The sequence below is a fragment of the Sebastes umbrosus genome, chromosome 4, assembly GCF_015220745.1.
Source record: "Sebastes umbrosus isolate fSebUmb1 chromosome 4, fSebUmb1.pri, whole genome shotgun sequence".
Lineage (NCBI taxonomy): Eukaryota > Metazoa > Chordata > Actinopteri > Perciformes > Sebastidae > Sebastes > Sebastes umbrosus.
Genome location: NC_051272.1, coordinates 30,951,304 through 30,977,993, shown reverse-complemented (window position 1 = coordinate 30,977,993; position 26,690 = coordinate 30,951,304). Strand labels below are relative to the sequence as shown.

At 39.3% G+C, this 26,690-nt stretch overlaps 2 protein-coding genes across 5 annotated transcripts in view; one reads left to right on the top strand and one right to left on the bottom strand.

The window, feature by feature from the left end:
* ttc38 (tetratricopeptide repeat domain 38) overlaps window positions 1-7,065 on the top strand; it is a 17,698-nt gene extending 10,633 nt beyond the window's left edge. The window contains exons 6-14 of one of the 2 annotated variants that reach the window (XM_037767754.1): window positions 776-851; window positions 1,211-1,330; window positions 1,476-1,535; window positions 1,765-1,803; window positions 2,324-2,405; window positions 2,894-3,059; window positions 4,183-4,342; window positions 4,806-4,873; window positions 5,252-7,065. In XM_037767754.1, coding sequence (XP_037623682.1) covers window positions 776-851; window positions 1,211-1,330; window positions 1,476-1,535; window positions 1,765-1,803; window positions 2,324-2,405; window positions 2,894-3,059; window positions 4,183-4,342; window positions 4,806-4,873; window positions 5,252-5,282 — 802 coding nt within the window. In that variant the 3' untranslated portion in view covers window positions 5,283-7,065. Of the gene's footprint in view, window positions 1-775; window positions 852-1,210; window positions 1,331-1,475; window positions 1,536-1,764; window positions 1,804-2,323; window positions 2,406-2,893; window positions 3,060-4,182; window positions 4,343-4,805; window positions 4,880-5,251 lie in introns of both variants that reach the window. The other variant, XM_037767752.1, reaches the window with a different exon arrangement.
* On the bottom strand, window positions 6,833-26,690 carry tspan33b (tetraspanin 33b). Of its 3 annotated transcripts, none has more exons than XM_037767755.1 (8): window positions 26,482-26,690; window positions 20,278-20,335; window positions 19,557-19,684; window positions 19,293-19,367; window positions 14,610-14,705; window positions 14,084-14,212; window positions 9,831-9,992; window positions 6,833-6,966 (listed from the first exon to the last, which is right to left on the bottom strand). In XM_037767755.1, exons 1-8 carry the CDS (start codon window positions 26,575-26,577, stop codon window positions 6,898-6,900), a joined length of 813 nt encoding a protein of 270 aa, XP_037623683.1. In that variant the 5' UTR covers window positions 26,578-26,690; the 3' UTR covers window positions 6,833-6,897. The 3 variants fall into 3 exon arrangements, with proteins under 3 accessions (XP_037623683.1, XP_037623684.1, XP_037623685.1); XM_037767756.1 differs by lacking the exon at window positions 26,482-26,690 and adding an exon at window positions 21,315-21,423; XM_037767757.1 differs by lacking the exon at window positions 14,084-14,212.

Here is a 26,690-nt window from a genome sequence, read left to right as displayed (position 1 = left end):
ACTATGGGGTCATTGTGTGTGGAGAGTTGTGTTACTGTATCTCAATCCATGTGGGCGTAATCAGTAGGGATGTACCGATACCGGATCGGATATCGGGCCGATACTGACTCAAACAGCTGCATCGGATATCTGTGATGATGGGGCCGATCTAATCAATTCTATGTTTGTATACTATATATACTATACTATATTTTTTTTACCAAGTTGCAGGTAAATTATTTATTATTTTAATAATAAATAACAATTCAGTAAATTTGTATCTATGTATTTATTTGTTACATTTTGTTTCAAAAAGTTAGGAAAGCAGGCAGTTTAAGTTGAGCCTGATGTTGCCTTACACATAAAAGACCCCAGTCACTTCCACACAGTGAGGCATACAGCTTATTAATTAAAGAACGGTATCGGATCGGTACTCGGTATCGGCCGATACCCAAAGCCCAGGTATCGATATTGGTATCTGGACTGAAAAAGTCTGATCGGTGCATCCCTAGTAATCAGATTTGTAAACGTGTAAAAGGATCACTAAATGCGTACTGAGATCTGTGAATGTGTACAAGAATCTGCATATGTGTATTCAGATCTGTGTGTACATAGTCAGATTTATAAATGTATAAAAAAAAAAAAATCTCCAAATGTTATCCAGATTTGCAAACGTATCGTATAGTAGCCATCATTGTTATTGCTTGAGACATGTTGTTCACATCCTCATCCTCATCCTAGATGAACTGAATAGGTGAGTAAAAGTTCTTTGTGTTTTTCTGTTTGTGCCCCTCAGCTACCTAAAAGGAATGTATTCCTTTGGTCTCCTGGAGACTCGTCTCTATGACCAGGCTGAGAAAGTAGCCATGGAGGTGAGATTTTCTTCTCCATTATAGTCTGTTGTACATGCTGTTGTCATTATTGTAGCTGGGTGTTCCAGGCTGTCTGTGCCTCCGCCGGTTGTGTCAGTTCAATTCGGCGAGTAATTTGCTGTCGAACACCAATAATAAGCGGCTCATCCAGCCCTCAGCGGCCCGACTCTCCTGTGGTGAATTCGTAATGCATACAAAGTAGTTGTGACATGACGGTCACTTGAAAAACAGATTGAGGAACATCATAGATGAAATGAAAGATAGTAATTTAGACCTGAGAATGCCATTATTTTTGAATTGTCATTTTTTTTCTGCAGCTGTATTGCTTCCCCTCACTTCTGTTTAACTCTCTTGTGCAGGGCCTCGCTCTGACTCCAGATGATGCTTGGGCTGTTCATGCTGTAGCCCATGTTTATGAGATGAAAGCAGAGGTGGACAAAGGCTTGAAGTTCATGGAAAGCAGAGAGAATGATTGGCAGGTACAACTTTTGGCTGTTCCTTAGCAGTGTGTTTTTCTGAAGAATTTCATCTCGGCAAACTTGTCAGAGCTCACTGAATTAATGCACACATTGGAAAAATAGCCCTAGAAAAAAAATATTTCAAATATGTATTGTTTAATTCCAGGTATCTGACGTGCTGGCCAGTCATAACTATTGGCATTGGGCTCTATACTTCATTGAGAAGGTAAAGATTATAATGAGTTTTCTCAGTCAAGCGAGTAGTTGGCAGTAGGAGTGTTTGTGGAACTTGTATTTATGATATCCTTTCCCCTGGGTAATTTGAAGTCTGGAGTTGATTATATTGCGAGATTAATTTGTGTTTGCATCTGTGCAACACAATCTATCAACCCCGCTTATCTCTCATGTCTGGAGTTATTCAAATTCATTTTTCTTCACCCCTTCCTCCTCCACAGGGGCAATACGAAGCCGCTCTGCAAATATACGATTCTCAGGTTGGTTTGTGTTGCATCAAATCTTTAATGGCATGTCTGTCTGAGTGCATACACACCGAGTCCTCTCAAGAGCCATGCATGTACCGACACACAGGGGGATTCGGACTAAAAGCAATGTGTTGTGCTTGTTGTGAGTCAAGAAGGCAAGTATGTGCAAATGGAAGTCAAATCCATGTCATGACACATTTCAGTGTCAACCACCAAAGCTGATTATTTTTTTATTCACTCTAAAAATAGGAAAGGACATTTTTAATTAAGGCCCTTTACGGTCCTGTACCTTTTACAAGAACATTTCATAATGTTACCTTACTTTACACTGCCATAAGTTGCCAGAAATTCTTACATCAAGTTAGATGAATTTCATGAATGTTTAACCGCTCACATCAGGGGAATCCAGCAAGACATAAACGTCTTTTTTTTCTTTTTCTTTCTTTTTAAATTCTCTGAATAATGTCATTGTGTGGAGCTAGTGACATCATTCGGTGTTTAAGATGAATAGTAAAAGATTTTCCTGTATTAGGTTTTCAGACGTTGTAAAGCCACAGGATCCATGCTGGACATTGTAGATGCCAGTTCAATGCTCTGCAGACTGGAAATGGAGGGTAAGATAAGGGTAATGTGTAATCACTGTCTGCATTACGGAAATTGGGAAGGGAGTTTTAATCTTACGATCCATCTATCACATACGAAATCTGGGACTGTCACTTATCAGAGTTTGATTAAGATTCTGTAAATGATGCATGTCATTTCTTCAAAATTACACTGATTGGCCTGATGAAGGTGCTGCAACATTTGTTAATGTGTTGCTTATTGGCTAAAGGGCAACTTCTAATTTGAGATAATTTAAGATAGTATGGTCTTAAGTGAAACTGCTAATGAGGTGAGATCATTTCAGTTATCATACCTCATTAATCTGAAACTAAAGGGGCTGTGTTGTAAAGGGCTGTAATTAGCAGAACCTCTGACCGCATTTGTTTTTTCCTCTATTCAAATTAAAACTGAGACTAAATGGCCTGCTGACATTTCAAATATTTGTCTCATCATTTTGTGGCCTTTATGCAGCCTTCAAGCAATATTTGTGTCGGTGCAGGTGTGTGCGTGAAGGACCGTTGGCGAGAGCTGCTCCAGTCAACACAGCCTCACACCGACGATCACGTGACCTTGTTTAATGACCTCCACTTCCTCATGGTGTCGCTGGGAGCCAAAGAGAGCAAGACTTCTCAGCGTCTGCTGGAGGGCCTCCAGGAATTGGCTAAGTAAGTTCCGCGCCATTTCCTCTCTTCACTGCACACCTCAACACTCTGTCAGCCTTACATAAGAGCCACACAGGCCAGAAACAAGGCTGAGCGTAGGATGGCGAGATAGGAGTGTATGCAGTCAGAAAGAGAATTCAGAGCTGCAGTCCATCTCAGAAACCGAGGTCTTCCCTCTGTAGCAGATGTACCAGCAGCTGCTGCCTCTCTGGAGTTTTGTGGTTACAATGTATTCTGTCGTCCCGACCACGGACATCCTGTGCTCTCCGGCGCACAATCCACAGAAAAGCTGCCACTTAAAACCAGTTCTTTAAATTGTCATGTTGTTCAGGGTTACATAATATAATGCAAGTCACAGGGAATGATGCACCTTCAGGGGAAAGCAGCTCTTGAAAGTGAATTCCCAAGTAAGAAACAGAAATGTTGTCTTCAACACAGCTCTACTTTGACTTACAGGCGAGCCACAAGGACATGTTTGAGCTTTGCATTTATTTCATTTCATCCCTCGCATATTTACTGTCACTTTTATTACCTTGGTTTGGAAGGACTGCACAGCTTTTTTTTTTTTTTTTGCCATAGTGTAATTTTCACATACTTCCTCTGTCGGAGGCGTTGGCTAATCCAGAAAAGCCCCACAACACAGTATGGAATCTTTGGTCTTTCTGTGAAGTGAATCCTACTCAGATGTCCAGTTTTTCACAGTTTAGTAGAGTAATACTCTAACACCCCTGACAGTCTGTAATAGAAATAAACCAACCTGGAGCTTTTTCTGTTGCCTTTGATGATGTTAATGTTTCTTAATGAAGGAGATTACATGCGTTGGTTTGCATCATTCACAGCTTTCATTTCATTGAACTTTAAAGTTTCCTCTACAAAAATGACAGGAGCCTAACTTTTATCTTCTGAGTCCCCTATTGTTTGAAAAACAGTTTGTGAAGTCCTTAAACAGTTTCCTGTTTGTTTACAATCTCTATAAGTAAAGGATTAAAAAAATATATATATACACAGTATTTTCCTGAAAAGACTTCACCCAAAAACACTCCTCCCTCTGCACTAGCTTCTGGACCTTCATGCTGTACCAAGAAATGTCTTTTCTTTAGGTGTAAACCTCTCCTTTCCTTTACAGAGAGCCAGGGGACAATCAGCAACACCAGATAGCAGGGACTATAGGTGTATCTATGTGTCAGGCCATGATGGAGTACCACGAGGGCAACTACCATCAAACCGTGGAGCTACTGCACCCTTTCCGTAACCGTGTGGTAGATATAGGTGGCAGTGATGCACAGGTAAGGTCTCCCAGAAATGGGTTAACTGGTTTGGACTTGATTTTTTTTTATTGTTTGCTTTGACTGCAGCTCGATAATGCACAGTTGAAAAGTGTAGAGCCTTGACGTTTCACTTTTTCTCTTTGGATAACATTGGAACAATTGTATTGTGTTTTCTTGAGTAAAACTGTTATTGTGAAATAGGCCAAAGGTGAGGAACGCTCTGTGTAAGAGCCAAAGCCTTTCAGTCCATGAACATACTACGGTTTTAGAATGTGGAGCACAGTGCAACCGACGTATGAATAATGAATTTGTGATGGATGCTGATGGACTCTATGCATTTCATGTTTTTGTGTTGAAAGAACCGTTCCCCAAGGTGCAGTGTACATATATACAGTATAACACCAAAGGGGTAGAAAGACCCTATATAGAGTGTTGGAGCAGGGTTGTGTTTACTAATGGATTTGTCCATTGTTGTTCACAGAGGGACGTCTTCAATCAACTGCTTATTCATGCAGCCATGAAATCAGAGAATAAGGACCATCAGAAACTGGGAAGGTAATGCACAACAGGGAGTTCAGGCCAAACAGAATGCTTCAATCTTGTGCTTCAATCTATGCCATCCATGTTTTGATGTGAAAGTCTGCTGAGGGATAATAGGAGAAAAAAAAGAAAGATCTTGCACTATGTGAAGCACTGGATTTCATCATGATACAGTATAGTTGCTGTTGGGGCTGAAGCTGTCCACTCAAGTTGTCTGTCTTTCCATGTCAATATAGAACACAAGCTGTATGCTCCCATTATGTAACCAACATCCCCTGTCTGTACACCATGTTAGGCATTCATTATTGATCAGGTTAGCCTCTCAGTGTGTCTCTCTAAATCTGTGTTCAGATCTTTATACTGTTCTGTGTTGTGCTGAATTCCTGCAGATGTCTCCTGGTGGAGCGCGATGCCATGAGGCCGAACTCCCCTCTGACGGAGCGTCTGACAAAGAGAGCCCTGGCTCTTCACCAGACTGACTGAATGCAAAAAACATCACGCAACATAATCTGATGAGCCGGTGGGAGCTTTGAGAGATTTCTTTACCAACCGCCAAAAACCGCCAGAAACTCGGCACTGTTGTCAAGACATCTGAATGTTTTTATTAGGGACCCACGATTATGGCCGAAATGATAATCACGATTATTCAGATTTTAAAGACAGAATATTTTTTTTAATTGCAATTTCACATTTAAACATACAGGGCGCTGCTTTCACTTCCATGTTGTGCTACATTCCAACCGTCAAAAAATTCTAAATGTTATCATTTTACTTTGTCATCTATAATGGTTATTTGAATTAGTCGTACCTAATTATATAATATAAGCTGCTTAGAGCTAGTGGTCATAATTCCCTCTCTATTATCTCTTTCATATTGCCGTGAAAACATCTCCTTCAAAACAACTGGATTTATTCAAGTTTCTCGCTAAAAACTACATTTTACAAGATTACATTGAATGCATCATGATAGCGTTATAATTTACCATCGCCTCATATTAATTTTTACTGAATAGAGCCTGAATGCACCATAACGGAATCTCTGTTAACGGCAGACGAGCCGGTCACTGTGATTACTCTGCACAGTGTCCACGGGAATGAATTTCAATATATAAGTGTCTGATTAAGTTGATTGTTCTTAATGTTTTTAATGTTGTTGTTCCGCGGCTTATTTTGGACTTGCAAATTGCAGCTTTACGTCGTCTTCACTCACACTGAAGAACTTCCACACCGACGACATGTTGTTTGTATGTATATGTGTGTGTCTGTGTGACGTTACTGACTGTGTCGCTGTGTGCCGACGTAAAACCATCATGTGGCGGCTGCACGTGTGTGTGCGTGTGACCGGTGAAAAATCGGATAACCTATATGAGAAAACCAGCCGGCTCCGATCGGCAGTTAATTGACGGTGCATCTCTCGCTGTTAGTTTAGGAAGCACTTGGTTTATGCAGCAGTTTTCTATCAGCGTAGCACGCTTTTTAAATGCCAAAATCGTGATCGCAATCAGTATTTGATTAATTCTGCAGCCCTATTTTCAATGTAGAGCTCTGCAGACCACTTAAGCTTTGTAAGTGAACACATTTGCATGTTTGTCAAGATTATGGGCTAATATTAAACACAGGTTGCAATTTGCATGATAAATAGCCTTAAATCACATAGTTGATTCTTTTAGCTAAGAGCACTGATACTTCTAATCAATATAGAGCTGTGTAACTTTTTAATTTTATTAGCAAACATCACATTTAAATATAAATACTGTGAAATATAAATACTGTGAAATAAAATCCTCATGTCAAGTTCAATACAAAAACCATGTTCAAAACCAATAAATATGCATTTTGCATCTGATGACTGAGTAACACAATAAAGTGCACTACACTTTTATGCCCGTAGGCAAAAGCACATTAAGAGTAAGAAATGTACTCAAATGTTGCAGTGATACAGTAGCAGTAAAAAAAAAAGATGTCCTTGCACATGTCAGACGAGCTGAGCGGAGTACTGTAAGTTCTTCTCTTTCCCCCGCGGCGGCCCGCTTTCACAACACTGAGGTAATCTCATCTTGGATCTGAGAGATCAGGATCTGGGACAGCACAATGCCTGCAATCTAGAGGACAGTAACAGCCACTTTAGATTACAGAACAGACTATGTAACTGCACAGCGTGTGCTGAGCATCTCTAGGAAATAAAATTAGATGAGACTGTTTGGGTTGCATCACTTGAAATCACTGTGTACTTATATTAAAGGACCAGTGTGTAACAATGAGGGGATCTTTTGGCAGAAATGGAATATAATATTAATAAGTATCTTTTCTTTAGTGTATAATTGGTAACACTTTATAAGAACCATTTATAAATGGTAAATTGATAGTTAATTAAACTTAGTTAATAGTATTTTACTGTAAACAATGAAATGATAATATGGTTTACTAATTATTAATGCTATAATTTCTGTTATTTTATCAGTATTATTGCACAGAACATTTTATATATGTATATGTATAAATGCACACACACATATACATAAGTGTATATATATATATACAGTATATATGTGTGTGTATATATATGTGTATGTATATAATATAGAAATTGATTGTAAAACATCTATAAACAACAGACAGAAATTTGTCACACTGCTTAATAATTAGTTTGTAAAGCATCTATAAATATTATTTGGATGGCTATTATAAAGTTGATTGATGATTATAATACCTTGTTAATTAGTTAATAAATACTTTGTAAAGCATCTATAATAACAGAAATTCTAGCATTACTAACAATTAATAAACATTAAATATTTCATTGTTTATCAGTAAAATAACTTAAAGGGACTATTTGTAACTTTCAGAAATGCACGTTAGCAGCGACACCTGTGGCCGTTAAATCAACGAAAGTCAGCGTCGGGGTCACGCTTGCTCGCTCTAAATATACCTGAACGAGCGTCGCTCAAAACAGTGAGGAGACACACGACAGCTAAAACCACAATATCACTCTATATTTCAGCTGCTTGGCAGTAATGTTAGCTGACCAGACGAAGGTCTCTCCATGAATCAATGCTGGCTTTTCCTGCTCAGCCTCCTGTGTCTCCCTCCGGAGAGGGAGACACAGGAGGCTGAGCAGGAAAAGCGGGTTGGTGACGGAGCTCCACAGCGAGACACGACATTGCCTCCCAACTACGCCCGCAGGGAGACACCGGCACCAGGTCGGTAACGAGGCTATAACGTGTTTCGTTGTGGAGCCCCGTCACTTCACAAGACACGGAAAACCTCTGTTGGTCTGGAGGAGCTGCAGCATTTATTTCTGCACAAACGTCCACTGTACATTCACTAGAGGTGGAGCGAGACAGCGAGGACAGAGGAGGCAGAGGAGACGATGCTCCAGCCACATGCATGTGTCCCAGCCCGGTACATTTATACGCTTAAAAAGTTACAAACAGTCCCTTTAACTAAGTTTAAATAACTATCAATTTACCATTTATAAATTATGGTTCGGTAAAGTGTTACCGATTATACACTATACACTTATATACTATTTGTACACTTTTGATTTATAATCACTCTGAAACTAGGAGTCATTGCGTTTTCGCTACCTTAAAATGAGCTGTTTATATCTACATAGGGAGCGGGTCCCCTCTCTCTACGGAGTTCACCATATTGCACCACCATGTTTCAACAGTAGCCCAGAATGGACAAACCAAACACTAGTTAAATGTTCCTGCTGGATACCGCCAGATCCTACACACTGTTCCTTTAACAGGATCATACAACTCAATACGTATCACTTTCTATAGAGCTGATTGCAAAGTGTCTTTCACAGCGGGGACACACAGACAGCTTTTAACAGAGCTTTTCAATAATGAACAGTTTGATGTAAACGCGGCTCGTTATGCAGACAAATCCAGTAATAGTGTTTAGTTAGGATGAGCAAGACAAAAAAAAAAGAGAACTTCATCATCAGATTCCCTGCACATCAAAGCAAACTGGAATACTAGTGCAATTGTTTTGACAGGACTCATGGGTAATTCACATGCTTCCCTCTTAGCAGAATCTTTGGGGACCCAATCAGCCAGATATGAGTGCGAGAGAGATCAAGCTGAAGATCCAGTGGCAAAGCTACATGCTGCGGTAGAATGCAACGTGACAGTAGCTGAATAATTTTGATAAGTACGCATACTAATTATTTAGAGGCAGCTTTTGATAAGTGCTAATTTGATTTCATGGCCAATCTAACATATTGACTTGACTTGTTGACAGTCCTTAATGCTGTGTGGTATTTGAGGTGTGTTGCGCAGCGGTGCTCAGCGAGAAGGAGTATGCTCCTTTCTCAGGCACATAATCTTACATTATCGCAGGCAGGCTTCTACCTTCGGTAGCACATTAACCTGAGCTTTCGGTCTAGAACAGTGTAATAAATGAATAATGTGCAGTTAAAAATTCATTGTCCCATTGTGTCTAGCTATTGCTGTCTAGGTATAACCCTCCATTCTAAATCAGTTCTATCCCAATGGCCTCGCATTAACCCTACACCCTGTTGGTTTCTTTCAGAATAAGATTTTTATTAGATTCCCCCCCTCCCTCTTCTGTATAAAGGACAGGCTTATTCTATGTGAGACAATCTGTGCTTGTGCAGGGAAGTTGTTCTCTGGATTGATGTTTGTTCGTGTTCGGGAAAGGTGCAAGGTCGTGATTGATGAAGTGTTGCCGGGACTACTACGCAGCCCCGTCCAAATGCACCATGCGAGTCTGCCTTTTTGAGGGAGCGAGCCCGTCAATATGTCGATTTGCTACACGCTCAATCTGGTGAGCCTCTAGGTTGATGTCTAAATAGACTTGTATGTGTGTGTGTGAGAGCTTAATTAAGACAAGACTAGAGCCATTTCAGCCCAGAATTGTCTGAGGTTACCAAAAGCAAATGTTGCCAATTAGTGCACAGCCTGAATTGAGTAAGTGTGTGCATGTGTGGAGTCACCTGAGGCAAGGCCAGACCCAGGGCGAGAGCCCCCACCAGCAACAGATGAGACTCGATCCAGATCACTGCTTTGTCCGCACAGCCTACCGGGTAGATTGACTTGGTTGCCTCCAGGAAGTTCTGGGTTTGAATCCCAAAACCGCACATAGTGTTGATCACCGTCTGTACACCAGATGGACAAAGACAAGAGAGACAGAAAAAAACGGTAGAGTTTGAGAGATTGTCTTTTCTCTTTTTGTCTTATTGATTTAAACCTGAAACACTGGAAATAGTATTCAGAAGCAGTAGGCTGCTGTGAAATCTCGTTTTATTTGCATTGACAAATATATTAACTGTTGTGACAGCCGAGGGAGAGATTTGCAGAACCCTGTTGACTGTAGAGACTTGTGAATAAAAGAATAGGAAAAGAAAACAGCAATAGAGCGATACAACCACGTCCATTTGATGTGACAAGAAAGGCTGTTTAGTCCCTGAAGTAGCCATGCAGTTACAGGCTATGAACAGCAGGTTGCAGCACTGCATCAGCCCCTCTAGTGTTTAATTAATTGATTTTTCACCCATGTAGAAAAAGGTTGCTGTGATCTGTTTTCCGTGTCGTGTGATGCACAATCAATATTGGTGTGATGGATCTACACGCACTCTTTAGTTTTCTGTCTTCACACAAACTGGAAGGGATTGTCATTGGTGGCTTGTAAGCTGTGCTGCTGTGTGCTGCTGCACAGAGGGTTGGACAAACATTTTGTATGTGTCTTTGTGCGAGGGCAAATGTGTGTATTCATGCATGCATGAGAGCAGTATTTACATGTACTGCTTGTGTGCCAACATGCATCCTTATGTGCAGACGTTTAATTTGTTATGCATGTGCTGCAAGTAGCTGCCAGTGTTGATTCCGTGTAGACAAAAAGTCATAAAACCTTCATGAAAAAGGGCTTACATTTTGAAACAGGTAAATCACCACTGCCCACAGAGATTGGTCATGTTACTGCAGGCTGCATATCAGACAGCATATCAACACTATATGTTGGATATGAGCATTATATCCCAGTTGGTTAGGTTCAGCTAGTGTCTGCAGTTGATGTTTGTCTGGCTTGACTTTAGAGACTTTCCCCTTGATTATTACATAATTTTGAACTTTTTGTTTTTTTTGCAAATCACCTCACGGAGCTTGCTACTCCTGACTCACTAAGACACTCAAAGTCACATACCAGTCGTTCATGCAAGCTGCAGATTCTTCACAAGGGAGAAACTGGTTGGTCGTTATCAGACCAGTTCTATGCACGACAACTTACTTCACCCAAAGGAAAGGAAAATTATAACCAGCAGCAGTCATGTCATGTTGATATCGCCTCCTGGCTAACAAATAAATAGCTTCTGCAGTTTTGACACACATGTATGGTTATCCAATGTAAGAATAATGTAAGTAGTGTTTGTCATTGTCAAGGAACTCGGTCAGCATTTGAGCATCCACAGACCACTAATGGTATTGTATGTTATAACTTTTTATAACATATGACTTTTTTATGACATACTATACTATAACATTTATTATGACATACTATAGTATTGCCTTTTTATGATTTTTTCTGGCATATTATACAGATTTTTTAATGACTTATGATAAATACTATACCGTGACTTTTTTTTTTTTTTTTTTTTTTTTTTACTTTTTTCGACATACTATACTGACTTTTTTATAATGTTTCCTGATATGATTTATATATGATTTTTTTGGGGCATTTTTCGACATAATATACTGACTTTTTTTAACTTTTTTGACAGAATATACTATGACTTTTTTTCTACTTTTGTTTGACATAATATACTTTGTATATAATATGTATATTTTATTTTTTATGACTTCTGTTTTCTTACTACAGTACGACATTTTTCGATATACTACATTGACTTTGTCGTGACTTTATTCAACATACTATGCTATGACATTTTTTTTTAAAACTTTTTTTTAATATACCATACTATAGCTGTTTTACTTTTTTCGTCATTCTATACCTTGTTTTACTCTTGATATTCTAAGTCTTTTTCCTGACTTTTTACAACAACATACTATACTGAGTTTTTAATGCCATACTATACTTTGACTTTATGTCTTTTTGCGACTGACTATTCTATTACTTTTTCGACATACCATACTATGACTTTTGTGACATACTATAGTATGGTGTATTTATGACTTTTTTGCATTTTTTTCCAACATACTATATTATGACTTTTATCGACATACTATATGCCCAACATATCACCGGGTGCGAGCTGCCCAGCATTCAGGAGCCGTACACCCAGCGGTGCCTCAGGAAGTCCCTGAGGGTCATTAAGGTCACCACACACCCCCACAACAGCCTGTTCTCCCTCCTGCCCTCTGGTAGAAGATACAGGACCCCCGGGACTCACACCAGCAGACTGAGAAACAGTTTTTTCCCCAGGCCATAAGACTCTTGAATAGATAATTCATACAACACTCTCTCACAAAAAGTGCAATAAACATGCAACACTTCAATCAATGCAATATAAAAACATAAATGCCTGTGCAATATTTTTATAGTACCCAACTCTGCTTCTATATTTATCTCACTGCCTCTTATACTGTATATATATGTTCTTAATATCCCTAATACAAGTAATAATAAAACTTCCTTTTATTATTGTAATATAACTTATTCTTTTTAATGGAGCTTCCCAGCAAAAAGTATTTCACATGATTGTACTTGTATAATCGACGTGACAATAAACATGTTGAATCTTGAATATTACTTTTTTTGCCTTTTTTGACATATTATACTGACTTTTTTAGCAACATAATGTATTATGACTTTTTACAACATACAATACAATGACCTTTTTTGACATACTATACTATGACATTTTTTATTTTTCGACCTACTATACTATGACTGTTTTTCGACAAACTATACTATGAATTTTTTCCAACATACTATACTATGACTGTTTTGCATTTTTTTGGCATATTATACTATTATTTGTTTTTGACAAACTATACTATAACATTTTTTTATTTTTTCAACATACTATACTTTGACTTTTTTTGACATGTACTGACTTTTTAATGACATACTATACTATGACTGTTTTGTATTTCTTTGGCATACTATACTATGACTTTTTTACGACATACTATACTTTGACATTTTTTTATTTTTTCGACATACTATACTATGATTTACTTTCAATATACTATACTATGACATTTTTTTATTTTTTCGACACTATAATGTGACATTTTTATTTTTTCCGACGTACTATACAATGAAGTTTTTTCGAGATACTACGCTATCACTTTTGGAATTTTTTCGACATACTATACTATTACATATTTAATTATTTCCGACATACTATACAATTAATTTTTTTTAGAGATACTACGCTATCACTTTTGTTATTTTTTCGACATACTATAACTTTTTTTACATATACTGTGACTTTTTTTCAACATACTATACTATGATTATTTTTCCATATAATATACTATGACATCTTTTTATTTTTTTGACACAATATAGCTTTTTAATTTTTTCAACAAAACATACTATGACTATTTTTTCGACATACTATACTATGACATTTTTTTTACATGTACTATGACTTTAACGACATACTATGACTGTATTGCCTTTTTTTGGCATACTATACTATGACTTTTTTACGACATTCTATACTATGACATTTTTTTATTTTTTCCAACATACTATACAATTACTTTTTTTCAAGATATTACGCTATCACTTTTGTTATTTTTTCGACATACTATACAATGACTTTTTTTCAACATACTATGCTATGACTGTTTGCATTTTTTTTTTCATACTATGACTTCTTATCGACATACTATACTATGATTTTTTTTTTTAAAGTCAATATCTTTTGTATATTGGACCTTGAGACGGGGAAGATAGCGGTTGCAAATGAATGCGCAATTCAGGGTGCTATCAGCGGCTGCAATCCAATGTTCTGTAAATTGTCCTGTGTGTGTCATTGGTGACTGATACATCTACTAGTTTTTACACAAGGCACCTTGCAACTTAATTAGTTGCTTCACATTAATGTAAAAACCCCAGCTAACAAATGGTGCTAAATAGCATTCAATCTAATTTGAGTCTTCTTTGTGGCAGGGTTTTTAAAGTTCAAATTACTGTACAGTTGGCAGTTTTCCATGAAGCTTTTGTATTAGTTTGTCTACACAGTGCATGTCATGAGGCTTCACAGAAAAAAGCACGCACCTCTCCAGGAACAGGAGTGCAGCAGGAGTAAGGCACAGCACAGCGCTCAGAGCTGGGGTTCTCATGTGTACAATTAAAGTACAGGTTCCAAGACCAGTCTGTGTAGTTGTTCCACCCACAACACTTGAACTGAGAGAGAGAAAGAGCAGAGCACAGCACAGGTTTATATTTAGAAATGTGGTCTTGCTCTGAACTGTACATCCTGCCAGTCTGGGCTGCCCCCATGGGAAAACCCGGGCTCGCAAGTGTGCCAGTGTGTACAGATGGAAGAGGAATATCACATGAGGAGACCCGCAGAGTGCAGGAACTGTATGTAACATGTAGCCCTCTCATGTGGAAAACCCCTCACCAAGGCATAACAAACATAACACATACAGCTCTGTGGTCTCTGGTTGTGGTTTCACAGTTTAGTGCTCAGACGTATTCAATAAACCACTAGCTGTGATCAATTTGAAGACTTGTGTGATGTGGATAGCTACAGGCACAAGCACAGCCCCTTCAAGCTAAGTGGAATTGGCCAGAGCACCTCTTTCTGGATGTAATCCATCAGGTTCTGCAGATCCAGGTCATCCCTGTAGTGCACAATGGCTTTCTTCACAAACTTTCCCAAAGCGTCACGAGTCTAAGAGAGAGAGGACATGTGGGAGTTTATACACAGAATAGTAACTTTGATTTCAACACTGCCATGATCTAAAGAAATACAAAATTACCAGTGGTGAACTTATCTACTGATGTCTCTATAACCAGGCCCCTAACAACGTGCTCAGCAACATGGTGGAACCTCTTGAGGTTTTGTGGCTCCATTAATTACTTGGGCTGCAATATGGAGGATTGCAAAGTGCCTATTTGTGAAACCTCCTTTGGACAGACACTGTAGAAATCCCTACACAGCTCAAAACAGGATCATATCTGGGATCGTTTCAAATCTAAGTTAATAAAACCATTTCTCAAGAGCGATCGGGCGATGTATTCACGGTTAATCCAGTAATCCTTTATTGTAAATTGCATACAGTATACAGTATTTATGTTGCTTTGCACTGCAAATGTATTTTTTATAAAAAGCCACCAAGGGACACGTTACAAATTAGCTTTTAGGCTATAAACGCTATGATATCCGGCCTTAGTCTCTTCATTGAATATTCTATGCTCATGTATCTGCCCATGAAAAAATAAACATAAATAATAATAGATGTCAGAGGGGGACACAATATCCTCTTGTTTGCATTGTATGAGCCCCCAGTGGGATGCATCTCGACAAGAAGGCAGCAGAGCAGGAGCTGCTGCAGTGTGATGGCTGCAGGAGTGCATCATAGTGATAATAAAATCATTCACGCCTTTGAGATCAATGGACACGATGCATACCAAATATAGAGCACACACGCAGGTTTTACGCTATTTCAGCTGCAGTAGATAATTGCTTGAATTTGCCCATTTGTTAAGATAATGTGGTAATTTTCATCAGCTGCGCTTGAGCTGACTGAACAAAATCCAGATAAAATATAAATGAAATACATTGATTTGTTTGTATAATCTGTTTCAAACGAGATGAGGTTGATTCAGACATTAAAATTGTGTGCTACTTTATTTTGTTAGCTTAAATTGTCCATGATATTATATTCCTTTTATAGAGTTAGAGAATGAATTCAATGCAAATCTCCATCTTTTAACATTTTGAAAATAAAGAGGGCCATGGCTACACAGACTTGAGTTCAGATGTAATATATGCTAATAGGAGCACCGTATGCAAATGAGCCACTGAACTTTAAAATTTCATTAAGCTCGAAATGAACTTCTGTGAGCAGTTTGCTGAAGGCTCTCTGAATTGTTCTTATTATAGTCGGCGTTAGAACAGGTTATGTTGATAAATACTGTGAGCTGAATCAAAATAGCCCAAATCTTTATCCTGAAGTAGTTTTTACTAAATTGTGTTAGGATTTTTACAGCGTCCCCCCCCCCCACTCTCTCCCTGCCTTTTCCACGTGGTGTGGTATATGCTCGTGGGCCTCGCAGCCAACCGTCACACCTCCCCATGTCATTAGTGGCAGAGTCTCCTTCAAGGGATTGGTTGAAATGGAACATTTGGTTCCACTTTGAAGTGCCGAAGCATTTGAATCATTTAGCAGAGGAAGGATGCTGGGAGGGTTGTTAAACTGCTCTGTTTAGCAGCAGGCAGTCCGAGCGCTGACGGAGAACACAAGGGAGAGGAGAGGTATCATCTGGCACCAGGCACCTCGCCACACACTGATGTCAGGGACCGTTGCCACCGCTGGCTCTTGTGTTTTTATTCTCAGCGGAGCCCTAATGGGATGTTACCGTAGGAGATAAGTGGATGCTTTCCCTTCCCTGTAGCTTTCAAATCAATCACTGGGGTCATATACGGCTCAGATGGATACACAGGAACGCACATACATATACACTCGTGCAGTCATTAAGTGGATTGTCTGTTTTCATACAGACACTTTTATTCAGTGATTGGAACAAGGGGTTATAGAATGATTATTATTTTCTTAAAGTGTAGAAACAAGAATCCTCCACACAATTTTTTTTTTCTCTGGACTATCTCTAAACAAGTTTTTTCTCTTGTTAAATACTGTATAATTGTACCTCTTGAGGCTTCTGAAACTTATTCAGATGAAACAGTCTTAGAATTTAATATCGCTTTCTATGTTCCAATTGCATACTACATACTAATTGTATACAGTATGTACTATATCATACAAATCTCTATAGTATATACTGTTTATGCAGTTATGCAAACAACAAACTTTATTACTTTATGCTAACAGGAAATTATACAGTACAGAGCCGCACGTCAATCAATACATTGCACTGTGTACATCAATCTTAAGAATTTTGCTGCACATTAAACTTCACACGAAGAAGATTAATTATTTCTTTTTTTGTCTCTATGCTATTTCAGTAACTGTCTCTCCACCATCTGCAATTTAATTTAAAGTGCTTTTTGCAGCTTTGAGTAGCTCCTCGAATTTCCTTTATGCATTGCATATTTGGAAAGAAATGTACATTAACAGGAAACTCAAAAATCAAGTGTTCTATTTGGTATGCACACTGACTTTTTTTTATACACTTAATTTGCTTTTCCTCTTTATATACTGTAGTCTGGATTTGGGACACAGCTTTAGTCTTGTTTTCAATTGTGAGTAGCTCCCCCATTTCCTTTTGGCATTGCATTAAGGGAAAATAGTGTAGTGTATCAACAGTACACTTTTGTTTTTTGAGTGCATATATTTGGTCATGTTTCCAGTGTATACACACTGCATGCTCAAGAAGTGCTTAGAATTAGTATGTACTGTAATATATGTATGGAATTAAGATGCAGTAATACAGATGCAAGCTGTTACTACTCCTATTTTTATACTTCCTTCTATTTAAATGGTTCATATTTTGTTACACTTTGTTTAGTTCTTTTTTTACTGTGTTAGCTGATGCTTCTTGTTTTTTGCACTATCCCCTTTGCTGCTGTACACTGCAAATTTCCCCACTGCGGGACTAATAAAGGAGTATCTTATCTTATCTTATCTTACGACTAGGGATGGGAATTAATATGATTTTATTGATACCAATGCCATTATCAATTCTGCTTATCTGTAAGCTGGACATAATTTGCATAAAGTAGCCTAGACCTCAATTTTATGCAAATGAGAAGCGGCCAATGTGACGATCAGTCTCTCGAAACGCAATGCTGCACTACCAGAATGCATTGCACGGCTGCATTGAATGGGAAGCGTGGAAATGATGGATCCTGTGGGCAGAGCTGAGAGCAGCCTTCACCCCAGGCCTTTCCAAGCAGACCTAGCCACTCGTTACGCACCGCCACGGAAAAAATATGCTCGGCCAGCACCAGGAAGAGGTCCCATGAGGGGATCCTCCCACCATGAGCAGCCGTCCCTGACCCCATGTTGAATCCCCGGGACAGACCGCGCGGTGGATTTATAAAAATGGAAATGAATAACTGTTTTTTGTTTACATTTCAATTTTAATGAATCATTGTTGTAGGTCTATGGTATGACGGAGTATTTTTGGCCACATTGAGGAAAAAACATAAATCTGAGATTTCGAGAATAAAGTCATATTACGAGAAAAGAAAGTCGTAATATTATGATGATAAAGTAAAATGTTTACGAGAAAAAGTCGTAATACTGTATGAGAATAAAGTCATAATATTATGAGAATAAAGTCATAATATTATAAAGTAGGAATTTTACGTGTTATTTTCTTTTTTTCTCATAAAGATTTTTTTCCTTCAATGTGGCCCTAATACTACGTAGTACATTTGCATTTTGGCCCTATTAGACTTATGTACTTAGACTATAAACTGTGTTACCTTCATCACAATGCTCAAATGTTTTGCTGCTCCAGACAGATTTCTGTCTTCTTATAACTTGAGTAGGCTATTATTAATGTAGCTTTGGCCATAATTTTGGTTATAATGCAACAAGTTATTCACTTCTCATAAAACTCATCATATAAACAGTTTTCTTTGGCGGCCTGTAATGATCCCTAATATCAGAGAAAAACTATGTGCATGCACAGTTATGGCAAGTGCAGTAGGTTAAATATGTTAATGATGTTAACAACGGACATCATACAGTAGGTAGTAATTATACCAGTCGCCTGGTTAGGAGGTCTGATCGTCTCACTGTTTGTGTTTCTGGCCTCGTCTTTTCAGTTCGCTGTTCTTATTACAAAATCAAAACTATGACAATAAGCTGGAAGTATACTTTGAGTATTTTCCAGTCGAGTCCGTTTAAGTCGGCGCATCCAGAGAGAATTAGGATGCTTTCCTCTCTTTTTCTGGCAGTCTACAAAACAAACCTAAGACACATTTTCAGGGCTTATAGACAGCGACAGAAACACGGATTTCCACTGTAGTACTGGCGTATATGTGTTTTTCTTTCTGTGTATGCTGTGTGGCTCAGACAATGACAAGATATTCCCCCTGTGGGATCAGTGGGCCAATCTGCGGGTTCAGATGCTATGCCTTGTTAAGTTTTATACACTGTATAGAAGGTTGCAAATGTACAGAATGTCCCAAAGCTGGGTAAGAATACTCTAAATCAATGGAGCTCAGGGGCATTTATGGTCGATGGCAGTGTCTCTGCGGAAGAGAACTGGAGACCAAATGACCTTATAGTGACTTTATATTATAGAATAACTAAGCTGGTGCACAGAACTGTCAGATGAGTACCTGATCAGAGTAGAAAAAGCCCAGAATTGCTATGGCCAGCTGGGTGAGGAAGACCAATGTCAGGCTGAAGGAGAACTACGAAAAGAAAAGATACATATAAATATTAAAAACACAGTCTGACTAAGACAGAATTGTAACCATCAGATTTGTTGTTGTTACACATGAGATGTAAGACTTGGCTTTGGATTAAATGTAAATTTGAGCTGCCGTATCAGAAGCAAAGCACAGCGCCAGTATTAGTAATGTGTTTGTTATGTCTATTACTGTCTTGAGGAGGCGAATGTTCTCTCGGAGGGCTCCGATGCAACCACAGAAAGTGATGAAGAACATGACCACCCCCACCACAATTAGGATGATAGCCGGGTCGATCAGGAACGTGTCCCGCACCGTGTCTGGCAGAAAGACAGGAACAGCCCGTGTTTAGATGTCTGTCCTCTGACCTTTATTCCTACCGTTACTTCTTTTCCTCCCTGCTTGTATTTTTCATTTTCTAACCTTTATCAAATTCATTCCCCTCACCCGTCCTCCCTTTCCTACACCGGCTGCCTTCATTCTCTTAAAATATCGATGATCTGTTGTGGATTATGCAGAGGCGTAATCAGTGGAATGAGCCCAGGTTAATCCTTTTTGTTGTCCATCTACTGAATGTTGCAGATTAAATGTGAAAATAATGACACAAGGTAAAATAAGGATAAAGCTAAAATTCACCAGCCCACTAAACGTGACAAGCGATTGCTTATTGCTGGGGTGACTCAACAGGTGTGCAGCTAAAAAGAAGCCACCATCTCACACAAGCACAGCTCAAGAGACTGCAATGTATGGAGGAAGGACAGCTTATCACAGGAGACAAATGGACATAACTAAACATTTTCTATAGTTGAAACACAGGATAATAATAGGCAATTTCTGTAGAGTTTGAGAAGTGTGGAAAAGTGCCTTTGTATGTACCTGGATGTGTAAAAAAATGTCATGTATGTAGGCCTACCTGTAGCTTTCTGGACTTTAGCATAGACCCCGATGGCAACAATCAACAAGGAGAAAGTCTGGGTGGGAAAAGGAGAGAAACCACAGAAAGACTTGAATCAAATAGCACATGTAGCAGATTACTTATTTTCCCTTTTCTCTTATGGTTGCTGCTCCAATCTGGTTGTGCTCACATTTTGCTTAAATTTTTTTTTCAATATCTCTTAGATCAAAATTGGCTACCAAATGGGTCATTCCGGTTATGCAGCAACATTTCGTCCTCATAACTTTTGAAAGAAAAGATGGATTTTTAATGTTTTTTTTTGCATTACAAAAGAATAGAGATATGTTTAACCGTCAGGAAAACCTATTGGCACTATCTCAGGCACTCAAATAATCATCCTTATGGGTGTATATTGGTCTGTTTGGTCTAGACCGAACATGGTGGAAAATCTGCAGCCAAAGCTCTGAGTGATCCAGATTTAGCTAGTTAACCTTCTACACATGAACAGAATTTTAACTATATCAAATATGGTTTTTAATGTTTTTGATTGGAACAACTTTCTTCATAATTTAGCCACACAGGGAGGAACTTTAAGAGTGTGACAAACAGATTAACATCATGAAACATGAAAAAAAAGACATGAAAGTTTGTGCTCACCCTACTTTGAGAAAAAAGTATTTTTCATGTGCATTATTCTTTGTTTATGTTAAAGAAAACCTTAATCTATATATATATATATATATATGACACCTTTAAAACAAATATGATGAAGTAATTCATGGCGACAGAAATGTTGCTGCATAAGAGGAATGGCCTAAATGCTACAATCACTAGAAAACCAAACCTGGGCATGGGTTCGGCCTGGTTAGATGAATAGTTTTGTGAAATATGCTTATTCCCTTTCTTGCAGAGAGTTGGGTGAAAACTTTTCACCTAACAATATGAGAGTGGATCCACTCTCATATTGTTGTGATGCAGGGAGCAGCACAGGCCGATGCAGACTCTGACAGGCGGGCTGATACAAAGAAAATACTTTAATAAAGCAAAAAGCTTACAAGCCGAGAGTCCAAACAGCAGACAGAGACAGCAGAGACAGCAGAAACCAATAAACTAAACTCCATGCAGCAATAAAAGCAAAGAAGACTGAACTGGACCAAAGACAAAGGACAGCACAGAGACTACACCAGGGGAGCAGGAAGATAACGAGGGACAGGTGAGGGCGGGGCTGACGAGCAACAGGTGGAAGTCATGAGGGGCGGGGCAGCCAATCACACATGCGGGAAACAAACAAAGGCAGGAAGTAAGACAAGAGGAGAGGACTTTCAAACTAAAACAGAAAACAAACTAGGGTCAATTAGCCTGATGAGGGACATATTTTTGCATTTCAGAGTTCTGGAATATATTGCGATATGAAGCCAATACATTAAATAATATAATTATTATATAGTTTTGAAGCATTTAGGCATATTAGAAAGACAATAAATAGCCTATATTATCATATCTATTATGCAAAGAAAGCATAATTTAATGAACAGCCTAAAAATTCATGAATCTGCTTTGAATTGCAAAACTGTTAAACCGTTAAAATGTCTTCATTTCACTTTACAGGGAATATATAGAACCGTAACAGGCATATAGGGCCTATTTGAAAGCCCATACTTCCAACCTTGAGGCAACACATAAAACCTGCATGAGCATAAAACCTGCTTACCGCACACTGCATTATGGATAATGATTGAATAACCTCTAATGCATATTTATAGGCATAAAAACAACTTGCAGAAAATAGAAAAAAGAGACTCATACCAGCTGAGATATTAACTTAACTGAGATGCAGCCACTCCCAATTATGGAATATAATTTGCCCTTCACCTTAAACATCTAAAATAATGCATTAGAAGACTAAAAAAAAACCTACAAATAACCATTGTTATTGCACAATCCATGCTGTCCCACATTAGGCATATCATCCTGTCTCACTTTTCAAAACCATAGTTCCTAAAGTGGGACAATGAAGAAAACACATCATGTAATGTGATTTTGAACGCATGACACCACATCTTGTGTGAACCAATAGTTTTATTGACTTTTATTTGTTTGAGGACAACCTGCACCCACTGGAGCTTAGATGTCCCACATTAGGCGGTGTCCCACATTATGGCAACTCACCCTATAACAAATACCCTAGGACCATGACACATATCTGTCAGCTAAAGTTTGCACAAAGACGCAGGGGGGAAACAGCTAGCCTGGTTCTGTCCAAAGGTATAGAAAAGTCTTCCCCCCTGCGACTTTATGCTAACTTAAACTAACAGTCTCCTGGCTTTAATTAAAATATAATGTACATGTGACAGTGGTAGGCTATCAATCTTCCCAGCGAACTCTCAACAAGAAAAGGAATGAGCACAATTCCCAAATTCTCACACTATTTCATAAAAGTTTGGATAAAAATTTGCGATCCATGCACCTGTATAACCACATCCAGCTTTTTCTTAATTATCCATCGCAAAATCTAGAAAATACAGCAGTTATGGCTGTGTAATTCTTCTGGGTGTATTCTTTATTTCGACGTGTGAAAACCTGCAAGGTAGATATATTGCTCCCGGTGAGCTGGCTTTGTTTCCAACAGATTGGAAAGCCAGGACAGGTGTGATCAGATTAGCGACGGTGAGCTTTTCCTCAGGTGCTGAGTATGCAGAGCACCCGTAGCCGTAGCAACGGCGCCAGTGTATGTGTTTAGGATAAACAGACAGATGGATGTCAGCGGCAAAGAAATAAACAAAAATAACAAAACATATGGAGCTCGGCTGAATTTGGATGCCGTTAATGTAGAACATTAAAGTGGAGAATTTGTTTTTCTGACAAACGCAGGCCACCATCAGAATTCAAAACTTCTTCCTTCAGTTTTTTTGACTCAGATCTTTTGACTATTGTAGGTGGACGATAGATAATTATTTTCTCTTCAGTGTCTTGAACTACAAGAACAGAGACATTTAGACAGAGACAAATCAGAGAGAGAAGGTGAAATAGGGTGAGAAAGCATGAGATGGTGTGTGTGTGTGTGAGGAGTTCAGAGTGCCGATCCGTCTGAGACCTGATCTGTGCTTTTGTTAAAAGTCAGAAGAAAACATAACTGTAGCAAAAAAACCTCCAACTGTATGAAATATTGAACACAAAAGAGATGTCGGCAGCCCACAACGTGCATGCACTGGATGAAGAGAAGAAGACCTCCTTTTACTGAGGTCTCAAAACAGTGACAGCATCCAGGCATGGACGGCCACGTGTGTGTGTGTGTGTGTGTGTGTGTGTGCATGCTGTAAGTAATGGTGTCGCTTGAGGGAATGTTGTAAAGCTGCTGAGGAGGACGTAAGCTCACCCGAACAGAAGCTACACAATGAAACAGCGAAGAGAGTGGAAAGTAGGTGAAATTAGAGCTTCCTGTTGATTGCATTGTCAACACTAATTTCCCTCCCTTCCTTGATTGTTTTTCTCACCTTGAATAACAATCTGCATTGCTTGGCTTTCATTTCCAGCCTCCAGATTCAAAGAGTCTGCTGATTACTGATGGCGTTTGTCCATGTGTGAGTGTGTGCCTGTTTGAATACAGCCTGTACAAACATGGATTGGTTTTGTCTCTGCGTGAAAACCCTGTATTGGATCTCTAGAGGTCATGAGGATCCACAGGCCACGGCATCATTTTTGCTTTGTTTTTTGTTTGCTATGACAGAGATGTAATTTTTATTTGGCAGTCTTTCACATCCAGCCCAATTTTTTTTTTCTGTGCTCCGGGGAAGTAAATTGTTACTCTGAAATGGTATATCACTTTTTTGAATCGATAATCTGACTTGACAAGACAATAGCTGACAAAACACAAGATGTCGGCGATGCACATTTTTCTTTGCAGCTGCAGTGTTTTCCAGATTTCTGAAAGCACAGTGTGTTTGTTTTTTAGAGGATATTCTCTGTTGTGTAGGAGTGTGATCACCTGCAGCTCCATTTGTCAGTTTGCCACGGTGTGTGTTTATGTGAATACTGGTGGCACCGCGCATTTGCAACAGGAGACACACACACACACACACACACACACACACGCGCACACACGCACACACACACGCACACACACACACACACACACACACACACACACACACACACACACACACGCGCACACACACACACACACACACACACACACACACACACACAGTGAATGTATTCCAGCTCTGTTTTCAGGCTTTTCAAAGGGATGAATCAGGCTTCTCCCGGCAGATTGTGCGCGGAGGTGAAAGCCAGCTGAACTGAGCCGTGAGGACGCGGGGACAAAGACCTGATGGATTAGGGGTGCAGTGTTCACTTCTGAGCCCGCGTCTGATAAACAAAGTCAACACGGGCCGGGCTTGTGCGGCTGCTGGGGCTGCAGTTACTGCTGATTGGCTCTAAACACAGTAAGAGCGCAGTACAGTGTTTGCCCCCTCGCTGCGTTTCTGTAGGATTGGATGAACAGGCATATGATGGAGGTGTAGAGCTACAGATGTGATCCGTGTGCTTTAAGTAGTCCTGTGGTAGGGACGTGAGGGACTCACTAGGAGAGAGTCACCTATGTACCACCTATATACCCCACACATACAAACACACACACACTTATACATGTCTCTTTCTCTACCAGTTTATGCTTTTACCATTTATCCATTACCTTTAGGTGTGATTGTTACCAGTAATGGATAATCATTTAAAATTTTGCCCTTTTATCCATTACCTTTAGCTTTTTCAACCATTTATCCCATACTTTAAGCTGTTTCAATCATTTATTCATCACTTTTAATTAACTTTTAATAATTTATACATTACTTTTGGCTAAATTTCAACAGTTTCACTTTCAGCATCACTTACTTTTAGCTTAAATGTATTGGATAAAAGGTTAAAATAGATAGCTACTACTACTTGTTGTTACTACTTTTGTTAAGGCCCTGATGCACTAAGCCGACAGTCGGCCGTCGGACAGTTTGGGGCAGTCGATGAGCATCTGTCGGCCTAGTTTTTGCGGTGTGTACCGCACCGTTGGCTTTAGTCTGCCCGTGTCAGAGTTTTTTCAGCCGATTCAGCATGTTGAATCACACTTTTTCACACTGACGGGCATCAGTGAGAAAAATCCCTCTTATTGGCTGTTCAGCTTAAATGAATCTGTGCACGACAAGAGAAACGGAAGTGAGGAAAGCAAGCCAACGAGTAAAGTTAAGAGGGCAAACACAAAAGGCTCTTCATATTTTTCATTTCCATCTCATCTGATCATTCCAGTACAAGAATGTTTTCATGACGACATGGTCATCTGGAATGAAGCTAAGTGGTGAGTGAGAGTGGTGTGAAAATGGTTGACTTCCGGTTTCCCCTTTTTGAATGACGAATACAGACTACCACGACCTGCTGGTGTGAAGAGTTACTGTATTTCCTCTCACGCAGGCGCAGAATGTACATGGTTGTTGGCCGTTGGCTGTAGTCTTTGCAGTGTGTTCGAGTGCAACTTGTCGGCCAAGAAAAAGGCGTCGTGATGCGATGCAACAGTCCGCCTTCATCTCCTCTAGTTCTTTGATTTTGGCTTGGTGTGTCTGGGCCTTTACTCCACAATATCTCCACATACCCCTGGCAACTGCAGAAGTACTCACTGGGATACAAGTGGGAATCACTACTGTATAGACTCCAAATTTGTGCAGCCATTATGGAACAATGCAGCCTACAAAGAAGTAACAGTACATGACAGAAAATCCTTGTAAGCTATATAGAAACATTCAGATACAGACTACCAGCAGGCTACACAGTTGCCAGGTGTTTTGTAGTTCAGCATGAGTCAGTGCTCAACTGATTTGATAAGAATGCAGCACTCAACATTTGCTACAGTGATGTATGAGCAATCTCAGTGTCCATATATAACTGTAGTAAACTTAAAATAGGTATAGCAGCAGGGTGGCTGGGTGCCCCTGCTGTTTGCAGCTACGGGTACTATCTGAATTATATTTGTTCATTTATTATTTATCAGCTTTTTTGTCTTTTGCCTTTTTTAGTCTGGCCTCCTTTTCTAGCAGATCTGACTTTTTTTTGGAAAGCTACAACTCTCTGATAGCTGGTATGCTGTATGCTCAGAAATATTAAGAATACATGGCGTCCCGGGACACCATAACAGCTGTGTTTTTGTCAGTACTAATCCTTCAACAGCGCAGCTCTACTCACCCAAAATAAGAAGCTGAAGAAGAAGAGGAAATATCTGATCCAGGGGTTGACGAAGGAGAACGTCTCGGCTCGGTTCAGATTCTGTTTCCTGTCCATTGTTTGTTGGTGTTTTTACAGTCCGGTAAGTAGAGCTACAGTGAGTTTGACTTCTGAACAGTCCCCATGCAGAACAAGCCTGCAGATACTCAGCTGCCATGTGAATTTGTGAG

What these genes read in the sequence shown, in the direction of transcription:
- tspan33b (XM_037767755.1), bottom strand. Translation starts at nt 26,577, where the DNA reads ATGGACAGGAAACAGAATCTGAACCGAGCCGAGACGTTCTCCTTCGTC. An exon ending in TAAAGTCCAGAAAGCTACAG is followed by an intron (nt 19,685 to 20,277) that starts GTAGGCCTACAT and finishes TCTTTCTGCCAG; the next exon opens with ACACGGTGCGGGACACGTTC. An exon ending in TGGGTCTGGCCTTGCCTCAG is followed by an intron (nt 6,967 to 9,830) that starts GTGACTCCACAC and finishes ACTGTCCTCTAG; the next exon opens with ATTGCAGGCATTGTGCTGTC.